This window comes from Primulina eburnea, chromosome 8, assembly GCF_022965805.1.
Source record: "Primulina eburnea isolate SZY01 chromosome 8, ASM2296580v1, whole genome shotgun sequence".
Lineage (NCBI taxonomy): Eukaryota > Viridiplantae > Streptophyta > Magnoliopsida > Lamiales > Gesneriaceae > Primulina > Primulina eburnea.
This window is the reverse complement of record NC_133108.1, coordinates 38,007,411-38,022,102: the sequence shown is the minus strand read 5'-3', so window position 1 is coordinate 38,022,102 and position 14,692 is coordinate 38,007,411. Positions and strand designations below refer to the sequence as shown.

General features: G+C 32.0%; 1 protein-coding gene across 1 annotated transcript; it reads left to right on the top strand.

Annotated features, from left to right (window-relative positions):
• Window positions 1–8,879: 8,879 nt before the first annotated feature.
• LOC140837943 (protein PHR1-LIKE 1-like) lies at window positions 8,880–11,601 on the top strand. The gene is made up of 7 exons (XM_073204022.1): window positions 8,880–9,619; window positions 9,701–9,872; window positions 9,963–10,039; window positions 10,422–10,461; window positions 10,768–10,822; window positions 10,990–11,059; window positions 11,163–11,601. The coding sequence occupies exons 1-7, from the start codon at window positions 9,086–9,088 to the stop codon at window positions 11,382–11,384; spliced, it is 1,170 nt and encodes a 389-aa protein (XP_073060123.1). The 5' UTR covers window positions 8,880–9,085; the 3' UTR covers window positions 11,385–11,601.
• The last annotated feature ends 3,091 nt before the right edge of the window (window positions 11,602–14,692 follow it).

The window sequence follows — 14,692 nt, the reverse complement described above, 5'->3', positions numbered from 1 at the left end:
TCACGTGACTCCCCTCATATTCAGCAATCATGTTGTGCAAAATAATGCACATTAACATAAAATGCCTTTTTTCTGTACCAATAATGAGCTGGAGCTCTGACAATGCTCCATCGAGCTTGGAGTACCTCAAATGCTCGTTCAACATTTTTCTTGCAACATCTTGTCTTTCCTTAAACAACATCCTCATGGGATCCTTCGGACAAGGACAAACCTTCACGAAAGTATCACATTCCGTATATATTTCATCTGCTAGATTATACTCGTTCGTATATTAAGTCTTGTTGACTGTGAAATTAATCTTCGAGGCATTTCCTTGCAAGACGTTTTGAATATGAAGATTCATACAACACGTTAATGTCATTACGTGAACCGACGACACCAAAGAATGCATGTCCTACCCACAAGTCTTGAGATGTGACCGTTTTAAACACTATTGTTGGTGACCCATGGCCTCTTGTAGGTAATTTTTCTATTTCCATTGCATGCGATCAAGATTGCCCAACATTCCAGGGTAGACCTTTCATCATGCATTTGAAGAAGATGTTGAACATCATCGGCATTCGATCTTCTCAAATATAGATCACCAAATAGTTCAACCATATTTCCGCAGAACTTGAAAAGTACACTTGAGCGCAGTTGATTCACCCATGCATAGGTACTTGTCAAGATGGTCGGCTGCATAAGCCAATTGTCGAATTGCAGTCGTATATTTTTGTGGTGGTGACAAGCCTTCTCTTCTCGAAACATTGTTCCTTTGCTGAAAATACAATGAAGACTCTGAAGTGCTTTCAACTACTTTGCAATGACTATATTAATTGACAAGATATTTATATTAATTGAAATGAAAATTACAATAACTGAAAATTAAATATCACATCTCCCCATAATCTCTTGACATAGATGTTTGTAGATGATAAGTTGATCATATAGTCATTTGTAAAGTGTCATTCGAAATGATTGTGTATTCTTTTAGTTGAACTTTGGCTATGAGTGTTTTTGCTTTCATATCCTTTACTTCAAGTGTTTTTATTTCATTTCAACTTTATCTTTTTACATGCTCGTATAGTCAGTAAGCTTTACAAACATATTGTCCAAGTCTACTGTAGAGCTTGAAGATGTAATTATTTTCTTTTGTAAGTTTCAATTAATGATACTACTATAAATTGATGCATACGTTTGAGTGAGGAAATCTGGGTCTTACAAGTACAATATTTAACCTCACAACATCGGTATGTTTCAACACTCATTGTCCTATGAATGAGAATTAATAATTTGTGAGTGTTAGCTCAAGTTTTCACAATTTTGTTGTCTCACTGAACCAAGATATTGATATCTCCAATCAATAAGATTGAGTTACCACCATGAAAACTTTATTTAAAGAGTTTAAGCGCATTCCTTTTGACAAGTTATATATTCGATCTTCATCCAAGGATTTTTACAATGAATCCGTTAAATTATCTTATGATTTCACTTAATAAAAAATAAAACATAATGGGAAATTAAGTTTAATATGATATTATGTATTTGACGTATATGTATACCAGATGTAAGATCTGCTAATTAATAAATAGCTTAATAAGTTTACTTTAATATATATATATATATATATATATATATATATATATATATATATATATATATATATATATATTTATATAGAATTATGAGTCATATAGGCCATCTCTAATCACAAAATCTATTTTGGTGCAAATTTTACACTAAAATAGTGTGACTTCTGCACCAAATACAACATCCATCTCCAATCCATTTAATTCAAATCTTGCATATATTAATTATTATATTTTATTTAATATATTTATATTATATAATCAATATTATATTATTACTAAATTAAAATCATATTTATAGTTTTTAATATAACTATTTGTAATAAAAAAATTTTTTTAAAAAAAGCAAATTTATAATTTTAAAAAAAATGAAAACCTCTGCAAGAAGGAGGCTGCTCTATTTTATAATGGGCTGCACCAAAATGGTGGTGCAGCATTGGAGATGCTCTTAGGGGAAACAAACCGACTTGTAGCATGCCCTTCTCCCTTCACAAAAGGAATTGGTGGAACTTAGGAAAATAAGAAAGAAAAGAAGAAGAAAAGAAACGCGAAGATAAATCTGCAACCGGCCGAAAAGTTTGCGGATTTATATGTCTTATAATTTGAGTTTTCTCCTCTAACAGTCAAAGTGAGTTTGTTTCAAAGTTTATTCTATGTTATATAGATGTGTGTTTACTAATTCGATGGAAATTTTGTGAAGTTAAGATGTTAATATAAATTAAAAATTTCGAAAATTCAAGATTTTGTGTGAACTAGCTGCTGGAATTTGTAGTTTATATTTGAAATTTGTTTTCTTTATCATATAAATTCTATATACATTAAAAAAATGAAAAATATAGATTGAAATGGTTGAAAACGATGAGTTACTGTAATATATGTTTCATTAATTGTCAGTGAAATTTAATGACTTATTATTAGTTGAATTTAGAGATATAATTGATTTTAGTATGGCATATAATTTCGAGTACGAGTATTTACTGAATTCAAGCCAAACTTGTGTGGAATTGTGAGTAAAAATAAACATAAAAAGAAGGAGAAGCAGGTTCTGCACTTGGAGAGCTAGGATCGATGTATTGTCAGTGAATTGTCAGTGAATGATGTATCTGGTTTATTATTGATGAGCAATCCAGTGGATGATGTATCTAGCTGGTTTTCGAAGTTGATCGATGGATGATGTATCCGACCTTTGATTTGTTGATGTGATCAGTAAAGACCGGTTGATGATGTATGTGATCTAGATTTATTGACGTTTACACAGATGACTATGAGTGATGGTTTGTGATTATTGATGGAAAAAAATGTGAAATATCGTAAATGATTTTATTTTCATAAATTATTTGGTTTTCAATAAATTTAGACGAGATGAGTTAATTATTCTCAATAATATGGTTTTCAATTGATTAAATTTCTACATTTGAACGACTATGAATGTATTGAGGGTTAGCTCACTTTTACATGGGATTTGTATTTCAGGTACAGTTCAAAAGTAGGGCTGGAGATTGGCGTGATCTTGTAATAAAGAGAGCAGGGAAGAGCCTTTTGTACTTTCTGCGCCTGTAGTTTTGGAAAACATAATATAACAGTGTATATGAATTATCATGTTGTTTTTTTAATTTAAGAATTATGATGTGATTTTTAGAATTTGTTGATCTTTTGATGTCAAAATGTAGTTGAGATACAGTTTGTTTGTTGTTTGAATTTTACAAAAAAAGTGGCAATGTTAGGAAATTTGAACTATGGTAATTGTAGTTTAATTAATGTGAGATTATATCTCCCGGCCTTTACACCAACTATCATTCATTTTTATTTATGTCATATTTTAACATGATATTTCTATCTCACAATTCGAGTTATTTAAAGGACTTTATTACATTTTTGAAGTTACACAAACTTTGAAATATTTAAAGCTTTATTAAATTTGAAATCTAAATGCTAAAACTTATAAATCCAAATCAAAGAATTAATTTCTTTCAACTTTGCATTTAAGTACAATTGTTTAAAAAATTTAAAACAAAGCTCTAATATAATTATAAAGTTTGAATTTAAGTGTGCAACTTAGAAAATTAAAACTCAAGAATTTATATATGCTATATTTGGATTTTAAACTTATGATAGCTTTGAAAATTTTGCATGTAGAATTAAATTAGGTGGAAAATAGTAAAGATAATGATGTAGTTCAATCTCCTGAATCAAAGACTTATCTCACAGAATTGGATAAGCATAATTTTATAATTAAGTATCATAATTTAATAATTCAAGATTTTATATCTTGTTAAGTTTGGATTTAATCATTCTTGTATAAAGAATTCAAACCTTATGCATTATTCTCAAATTTGACAATATTATATTCTTACAAATCTATCACTTCAGTTATCGTTCGATTATTATTGAAACTTACATGTTTTCCAAATTTTAAGCATTATAACTTAGAAATCTAAATTCAAGATTTTAAATATCTTGTAAATTTAGATTTAAGCGTACTTGCTTACAAAATTTAAAACTTGGAATCTCGAATTTCAATCACATATAAAACATGTATATAATTTATACATCATTTTTATGTCCATCATAAGCCACTAAAGCTATATTTTTCATTCCGCGAGATATATATCTCATATCTTGTATTATTATCAATGAATATGATGAATATTATTTTATCATATTCAAGGAGTCATATAACTTTTCAATGAATGAATTTAGACAATTTATGTTTCAATGGCATATCATATTGATACTCCTAAAATTTTAGACACATTATTGATTATCTTTTTCGATCCATAGTCTAAATTTAAGATCTCAAGTCCCATTCTGATAAAAAATCTTCTTAAAATCAATACACAAAGTAATGAATTGTTGAGCCTAGAAACTACTTGAATGGACTTACTCATATTCATGTATTTAACATAATCCTCATGGTTCATATATTGCAGTATGGTATTTGCATACTGCAGAGAAAAATCAACATATTCCTAGTTCTTCAATATCAAAATTTGAAAGTACATCACATTTAAGAATTGTAACAAAAAAAATCCATGAAAAATTTCAAAGCATGATATTTGAAATTTAGTGATCAACAAATCATCGATATTTTCGTGAGACTTCATAATTTGAAGTCGTTCTTGTTCATAGTCAACATATCATTAAATTACAAACAAAAAGGAATAATAATGCAAATTTCATCCTAAGATTGTTGGTGTGAATTATCCAGGAACACCTTCACGGGATCTGCAACATGAATATAACAAGATTCAAGAAACTATGTAGAAATTTGAAGTCCAGGCAATAGAAAAACTCATTGACCTTAAGAAAAATTTGTCCCACATATGGTGCTTACAGGTTATGACAATCATCTGTCATGATACGACGACTTTCAAATTATGATAGTAGCACTACAAATCACAAGGTCCATAACCAAATAATGAATCAAACTCTATTTCGAGAAGAAAAAAAGAAGAAGTCCAAAATGAATACAAATGATCCTCTTAAAGTTGATATTATGTTGTTTATCTAGTATTGATTTATTCAAATGAATTAATACTTAAGTCACAAATCTTAAAAATGTGACCAAGAAACATATTTAGGTGACAAAGATCCATGAAAACTCACAACTTTTGTCAAACATCGCCGCCAGACGCTAGACGTCGCTCTCACGGCCCTGAAAAATTCCAAGACGTACAGGGGTAAGCGTCTTCCCTGAAGCCTGGATTGTTCCAATCTACATATGGGGCGCTGAGGCACCCTGTCCAAGCACTTCAACACCTCCCCTCGAGCGTTAAACAATCTGTTTTGAGTTTTATATATTTCTTGGCTTAATTTCCATTCATCAAGCTTTAAATTTTGTAATATCCCAACCTTTTATCTTTCTATTGTCAATGATGTTATTCAATGGTTTGGTGTTATGGATATATGGTTAAGTTATTAGTTGATCATAGTTATTGTTATGGTTTATGAGTATAGTTGATGGAAGGATTGGTATTTCATGTTATAGCATCAATATGGTTATTGCATTGTATTCATGGTTAATTATTATATGGTTTTGGTATGGTTAAGTTGATGGTTGTGTATTTGAGTAGTTGTTATTGTTGTGAAAGTATAATGTTGGGAGTTGGATTGATGGTTTGGATGGTTTGAGCCAAATAGGTAATTGAGGTACAGAAACGGTATGAAAATTTTGGTATTTATGGAGATGAGATTTATGTGTATTTTGGAAAGATTGATCATGGTAATATTTATTTTGTTTGCTTGGAAATATTTGGTAAATTTATATTTATGGGTAAACTTTGCCAAATTTTATTATTTATTATTTTTCTCCAAATCTTTTATAAGGCTTCCGTATTATAGTATTTATAATTTAATGTCATGGGTTAAGGGTGTTACAAATTTATCTAACACTAATATCCGGTTCAAGGGCAAAGTTTGAGCTTGGTTCTTTTAGTCGTCAATGTATCTTGCACAATTTGTCTTACGGGTCTGATTTTAATTGCATAAACTATTATTCTTCTTGCTAATTGTATTGAAGCCGAATATATAAATTAATCTTAACAATAACAATAATTTGCATTATTGAGTAAAATATCAAAAGAAAATCTAATTCCTTACCACGAACATAGTTTGAACCTTTAAAGTACATCATCTAATTCTTGAATCGATTTCTGATTTTTGAGAACAAAAATCAGACGAGGAACAAGAGTTTGTTTGAATCCTCTAATAAGGTGATTCCAAGTTGTTTATTTGTACATGCAATTAGATTCTTCGATTCCCTTCTCCCCATTTTAATAAAAAGCAATTAACATAGCATGGGAATCTATTAACTCATTATTTCCTTTGCCGACTCGATTTTGTCATATGTAAAAAATAAGCACTTTTAGTAGAGGGTTAATAAAGAATTATTATATGCCAAATTTTAATATTTGGAAAATAAAAAAATTACTACGAAAGGTACATAAATGTATAGGGTTGAAGTTTAATACTAATATAATTTTGGAATAATATTAGCGTAGTACACGAGTTGTGACATTCTCTCTAATAAACAAAATAACGATATATATTATTCAAAACAAAATAACAATATATAAAAAAATATTTAAAAGCAAGTAATTTAGTACTTCGATTTCACAAAACAATCAAAATAGTTACGTGTTTTTTTTGTCAAATATAAAATCTCATGGCCCTGAAAAATATAAGTATATATAATAACTAGTTATAAACAAAATCATAAGAATAATCCCTAAAGAATTTTAATACATATTCCCAATAATTTATATTAATTGACTTAACTCATCACACACAAAAATTAAACAAGATTATGCAAATACGCAACGTATGCAGAGACATTAATACGCACACGTATACACATATATGTCATCTGTATATTTATATGCTTGTGTGTTTATATATATATATATATATATATATATATATATATATATATATATATATATATATATTATAATCCATTATTCTTCCTTATCGAATTGGAGCAGGAAAAATCTTGATTCTAAGAATACAATTTAAGTCGTTTGAGAAATCGAAGGGTCAAAAATGGTTTGTTAAACGAAAACTAAATCTCTTCTCATTCATGAATCACCATGTCTCTTTGACCAAATTCTTTTCTTTTTACCCACATTCATCCATCCATGTTATAAATTTATCAAACATGCAATATAATTTGTATGAAGAACTAATTAACAAAAACTGTAAGGAAACAAAAGACAAAATTCGTAAGCCATTATGAAATTAACATCATCGATCGAGTCGTTGCGTGTCTCTGGCCAATATATGTATTTAGTGTTGAAATTACTAAGTTGTAATTAATTCTTGAGTATGTCTCTTGTGAGACGGTCTCACGAATCTTTATCTATGAGACGAGTCAACCCTACCGATATTCACAATAAAAAGTAATACTCTTAGCATAAAAAATAATATTTTTTCATGGATTACCCAAATAAGAAATTCGTCTCACAAAATAAACCCGTAAGACCTTATCACATAAATTTTTGTCATAATTCTTTATATATGTTTCCAGCTTGACACCAATTATTGAATAATGTTTTTGTTTGTTGCCTTTCGGTTGTTAGCTTCATTGGTTGCAACGATCCGGTTAGAAATGATTCTTGTCATTTCTAATTTCATTTTTTCATCAGATACATATAAGTAAAGGTTCTTTTATGTCGGGTAAATGACAATTCAATAAAATTAAGTAGATAAATACAATGAGTTTAGGAGATAAAGTTCCATTAAAACCTTTTCTTGGAACTCCTAGTGGTTGAGGTTAAAATTATGAAGTTAACCGGGTAAAATGTAAATATTTTTTTATACCAATTTTAGTTTATAATTCTAAGAAGGGTACATCCCAAAATGTTAGCTTAATGAGTGATATACGCTCCGGAGTTTATAAGTTACTCTTTATGACATTTGTAATATTGTCGATCTCTTGAAAAACCTACGTCTTTCACTCATTTTTTAGTATTCAATGCATACATCATGCACCTTAATTCAGTCAATAAATTTTTTTATCAACACTGATCCGATGGTAGTCATTTTCTAAGTCGCTCTTTTCACTACGCCGTCTCTCAACGAGAGCACCAATGTTATTGGTCAATTATCGATTTTATTACAGTAATTTTCACATTTTTTTTGTGTAATTTCAATGTATTTTCATCGGAGTATTGATGTAACATCGAATATGTCAGCACTGTCTGTAACTACGTCAGCAATTTCCAGTGTCATAAACTTTATGTCATGTCATCATTTTTCAATACCATATCAACAGCTCAATATGAAAAAGCTAATTTTCTTTAAGCGCAAATCAGTGGACTAAAATCGTAAATTCGACAATAAACCAACATACAAAAAACTTACAAGTTACAATACAAGAAAATGTAATTCTTCTCTCATAGCTGCCCCCATTACAACTATTAGCCTGTGCTTTTTTTTTTCTTTTTAGTTTTAGTTGGATCATGTTTTGTAACCTTAAAATTTTCGAATTTTTTCAAGTAATCGTGAGCGGTTTAATCATATATTTAGTTGGTGTCAGGTAAACAATATTGTTTCATTCATTTCCCAATCAAAACCCTCCAAGAAATGGGGTTTATAGAAAAATGTATATTTAAACATGTCGATGGGAAAAACAAAGCTTTTTGCAACTGTAAATGCATATTGAGGACTATAAAATTTGTTTGTTTTACCACTTTATTTAAAAATCTGTCATTGGGACCAAAGTTCATTCCTATCCGGTTAAGGAATAATTAAAGTGATGCATTTGAATAGTTGACATATTCATTCTTATATTTGAAGACTCGTGGCATATATATATTTTTTTTGAAAAAAGTATTTCTTGACAGATACCAGAAAATGAACATTTCTAGTGTGCCATGTACATGATTCAATCTCGTACAATCCAACAAAGAAATCGATAAGAGGCAGAGATTTGAATATAGTTTCATTCTGTTATTGTTAGCCTTGTAGTAAAGTTTTTGCTCAATTTTCAGTTCATACATATATATACCACTGGATAAATGAAGGGGATGGCGCAGTTTGATGGGTTTTCCAGTGATTTTGCAACTGAATTTCCAGATTATTTTCCTCAAATTTATGGAACTCAGTATCAATCTGCACCGCCTACAACAGAAGATGCCACACAGCAGCAGATTGTGTGGCCTGATCATTCATCCAACACAATGATCAGCAGGTTAGGACCGCAGACTCCTGCTTTTTACGCAACCGAAAGTTATATGGGCTTATCTGAATTTGGTTCCCAAGAAAGGAACTCCACTTGTTGCTCCCAACAATTCAACCATTCTTACACAAAAATACCGGTGTACCAAGAGCCTGGTGATGGCTTCATGGGATATGCACCAGAAAGAAGTGAGCCCCATTTTCCACCAAGCAACAGCCTGCCGATTTTTCGCGAAGGTTTGTATGATAATCCATTTGGAAACTTGTCTATGGATGAACAGATACTACGCCTGAAAAACAAGCTATTGGGTGGTGATGATGATTCAGATAGGAGAAGCCCTTCTGTTCCATTCAATGAAAATCAAGATGTTGGAGTAATTGTTCCAGAATTCACTTGTTTTAATTCTTCGTTTGATGAAACGGCCCATTGTCATTTTTTATGACATCTTTCACAGGTGTCCCAAAATTTATACGCATCTCCTCCTTCACTTGCGATGCATCTAAGATCGAATAATAGTATTTCTTTGTCACCCGGAGCTGTCTCAACTAGCAAGACTCGAATCAGGTGGACTCAAGATCTTCACGATATATTTGTTGAGAGTGTGAATCGACTCGGTGGTCATGACAGTAAGTTATCCTTGAATTAGCCACATAAATTCTTTTCGGTAACATCTCTTTTCCCAAGTGATAAATTTGATGCTCCTTGTAACAATATAGAGGCAACACCAAAGGCAATACTGACACTTATGGATACTGAGGGCCTGACCATATTTCATGTGAAAAGCCATCTACAGGTACAGATTTTTCTGAGCTCTGATAGTCAAGTAAACTAAAGAATTGGAATCTATTGATAAGATTTGCTAAAATTTTCTTCTGATGAAATCGTTGTTTGTAAGGGTGAAACAGAATCGTCAGATATGTGGCAAAATATGATTTGCTATATTCAATCGTGTGTGTGTGTGTGTATATATTCAGCATGTACTTTGAAAATGTATGAACAAGGAGCTATGAAATTCAATTCTTAAATTGTCCCTTCTTTCTTTTCTGTTTTCTAACTCAGTATCAAGAGCCATTCAAGGCTACCACCTCTGTTTCAATGGACACTATACTCCAGAACTCTAATTCCAATACTGTTCTCATCATATGTTTTGGTTTTGTTCTTCATTTTCTTTGCAGAAATATCGTAACGCAAAGTTTATACCAGAATCTGTGGAAGGTATGCTTTAATCAGCTTCATTGTGTGTAAAGAAAATAATACTACTCAATTGAAGGCAACTATAATCTCTTCAGAAAAAAACATGCCTTGTTTTCATATTTTCTCATCTTTTTTTCCTTGATAGCCCAAGAAACTATCAGAATGTTCGTAACATTTGTAGATCTGCGCTAAATTATAACCATTGGAGATACCTACTAGTACATTGTCTGAAAACAAAACAAGAAAAGAAAGAGCCAGTGATACCTGAAAATTTCAAGGTCCAGAATGAGTCTGAATTCTGATGAAATTCTTTTGCTGATCCTGCAGAAAAATCTGAGAAGAAGATTAGTACAAATAATGCAGCATATATCGACATCAAAACGTAAGATTGTCATGTTGTTTGCTAACTAAAGAACAACATCAAATTTTATATATCTTCGATTTTGGCTCGAAACCATCCATTTTCTTTAGGATTCATGATGGCACTGAACAAGTAAACATGCTTGTCCTGTTTTTGCCTCTCAATATGCGCCTAAAATTGTTTTACAGAGGAATGCAACTGAAGGAGGCGTTGCAACTCCAATTAGATGTACAAAAGCGTCTTCATGAGCAGCTAGAGGTATCTCTAACACTTCTCAAACATTCAATCTCTCTTTACCACTGTTTCATTATTGGACAAAAATCTAAGTGGCCCCTTTTCTTTTCTCCTTTTTCTGGAGTAGTCTCAAGGAGTCTTACAGATGAGGATTGAAGAACAAGCCAAACAATTGAAAATGATGCTTGATCAGCAACAAAAAACAACACCAAGTTTCACGGGGTCCACTGATCCGAACAACAACGAATGTCCTAGTTTTAACATCTCGGCTAACATGCTTGAAGATCCAGAGATCGTCGATTTAGACAGTTGTGACGATGATAAAATTTTCTCATCCAAGATAAGCTAGATACAAATCCAAAAAAAAAAAAGCATAGGAATTTGTTTATAAAACATAAACAGATGCATTGGGTAGATTAAAGTCCAAATTCTGTGTCCTACAAATTTGTTTTTACGAAATTCAAGAATTAGTGTCATGCAGTATAAGTACTTGTACTGCTACCTGTCTTCTTGTATGTACGCAAGCTATAGAATACACAAGTATCTTACTTGGCAAATCTCAAAGAATAGCGACTTTTTTTTATATTCATTGCAATTCATTCCATTCTTGTTTGGAGATTCATCCGTCGTCTTGAAATGTGGGATTTGACCATCAAATTGCAAGATCAGGAAAGGGTTGGTTTGAACAAGAGTAATTTTTCAAATTCATCTTCAGACCAAGTTCATTAAACTACTGAATACGTTGAAAAAGCATACTTCCAACTCTTCAAAACAAATGAAATTATATCTTACCGTGCATTAAAAATACATAAATTAATATTTCATTGATAAATTACGTATATAAAAACTAAACTAAATCCCTCATAAACTACCAAAGTTTTAGTGGCATACGATTAATTGATCAAAACAAGCACTAACTTTAATAATATTATTAATATAACTTTAATATGGCTCTTGTAATGATCCAAAATTAAGAAGACGTAATCTATCATAATGTAAATCTAGGGAATATGGAAAATGGTTAATTAATTGATTTTAATTGCTAAATTGATTATGTGATATGTTTATATGATGTTTTAGTAGTTTTTTTTTACTTAAATGCATTAAAATATATTTTTAAAGGTTATTCGAGTTTCGATCGAGGAACGGAGACCGATGGCTGAAAAATGAAAAATATTTTTATTAAATAATTGTTTTTAATTATTTATAATATGATTGATACTTTTTCTTATTTTTGAAAATAATGGATTTTGAGGTGATTTTATTAATCGGAATATAAATTTTATCGGTGTTGGATTTTCAACAAAAATACAAACGTGTTGGCAACCCGGCTAATAAATTCACAAACTTTTCTACTCAAAATAATTTTTAATATTTTAATTGAGCACTAATGAGCCTAATTAACTCCTCTAATGAGCCTAAGCTTGATTAGTGTTTAATTAAGTATTTAATATTCAAAACTTACCATAACCCTTCTCATAACTCACGGCCCCCTTCCCTTACACTTTCAAAACATTTTCCCTCATATCACACAGACACACAAGGAAGATTGAAGGAAAAGTATCGAGTTTTGCATAATTTTTCAAGCCAAGGATCTCCTTGTCGTCGTTCTTCAATCGTCAACATTATTTCGTGCGTAAATCACGCAAAGGAATGCCATATTCTTCCCTTCAGACATCTATCACATCGTAGTATTTACTTAATTGAGTTTTTGCATGAAAAACAAATGCATCATGAAACAATTTCGTTTCTTTATTACATGTGGATTTTTGAGGCATGAACTTGATCCAAAATCATGTTTAGCATGTTGTTAAGGGGCTGCCATGGTTAGGGTGTTGATCAAGTGTTGGGTTTGGCCCAACTCTTACCCAAGCCCAAAATTCCCAAAGCCCTTTACTTCTTCCAACCCTTCCTCTATTTTCTGGGCTGTAGGGCTTAAGCGTGCCTCTCCCCTTTTCTATTTAAAAAAGGCCGCCTTAGATCGCCTCTGTAGAACTGAGAGTGAGCAGCGACTTCAGAGAAGAGAGATCGCGATACTTCGCTTCGCTTCGTGTGCGTCTTCCTTCGGTGTTGACTGAGTGTCATCGGTTTCTCTTTGCTCTGTGCTATTCTGTGTGTTTCTCTCTCGTTCTGTCACGGGATAAATCTGTGTGTGTGTGAACCTGCTGGTCGTGTTAGAAAGTGGGGAAGAAAGAGGGTGAGTTGAGGGCTTTAATCCGTTTTCTCTTGGGAAACCTTTGTGGTCTTCGTCTTGGTTCGCTGTGTTCTTGGGAGAGGCCGTATCAGTTTGTCTGAGCCTCGTTCAATTGCATATATCATAGCTATATATATATGCTGCTGTATTTTTGTAGATAGTTGGTTGCAGGTTGCTACGGAGTAAAAAGGCACGAGCTAGACGATCGATACCTAACAGTGGTATCAGAGCCATTGGTTGCTGCCCGCTGCCCGCCCTGCTGCCCGCTGCCCGCCGCACCGTCGTCTTCGGTTCGTTGGAGTTTGAAACTCTTACTTAGAGTTTCGCTCTGATATATTGGCTGGAACCTCTTTTACTGCATTTAGTAGCGTAACCGCTTGCCGCGGATTTATGTGCTGAGATTTGCTGCTGGTAGAACTCTAGGTTTTATGTGCTTGTTGTGTTTCCATTTTCGTGGCGAAAAGTTGCTTCCGCTGTGTTCGCTTTGATCTTGGTGATTTAAATTTTCTCTGTGTGAAAATTTGTTGTTTTTTGATCAACTGTTGTGTTTTTTGAAAATGTCTATGACTGGATATCATCTCGAACCTTTTAACGGAAAAACGGATTTTTCAATATGGCAGCAGAAAATGAAAGGTATTTTGGTACAACAAAGAGTTTTCAAAGCGATAGACTTGTCATATTCTGCTGCTGAAACTCCTGAAAAAATTGCTGAAATGGATGAGTTTGCTTATTCGTCTATAATTTTGAACTTGTCTGACTCTGTGCTAAGAAAAGTTGGTAAACTGAAATCGGCTAAGGAACTCTGGGAAAAATTAGAAGAACTTTATACTGAAACTTCGTTGCCTAGTAAATTGTTTTTGCTTGAGAAATTTTTCCGGTTCAAACTTGATTTAAACAAGGACATCGATGAGAACCTTGATGTGTTTACCAAATTAGTGCAAGATATTAAGCAAACAGGAGATAAGAATATTGATGATTACACCCCTATTGTTCTTTTAAATGCAATACCTGATTCTTACAGTGATGTTAAATCTGCTATTAAGTATGGTAGAGATCAGGTAAGTTTAGAGACTGTCGTGAACAGCCTGAAAAGCAAAGAGATAGATTTAAAAACAAATAAGGGTGGTAATAATTCTGGTGAGGTTATGTTTGTTAGAGGAAGGTCTCAACATAGATTTCAAAATCAAAAACCTTCAAACAACCATAACCAAGCGTTCGTTAAAAATAGAGGTAAGAGTAAGGCGAGATCCAAGTCGAGACCCAAGAATAGAAAATGCTATAATTGTGGTGAAACTGGTCATTACATTAAAGAGTGTTCTAGGCCTAAGCAAAATCAAAATCAAAACCAAAACTTTAAAAATCAGCATGATGACCATGCAAATATGGCTTCTGGTAGTGAAAACATGGGTGATATTTTTATGGTGACTGAGGTATGTGATGTGTCTATGGTGAATTCTGTGCAT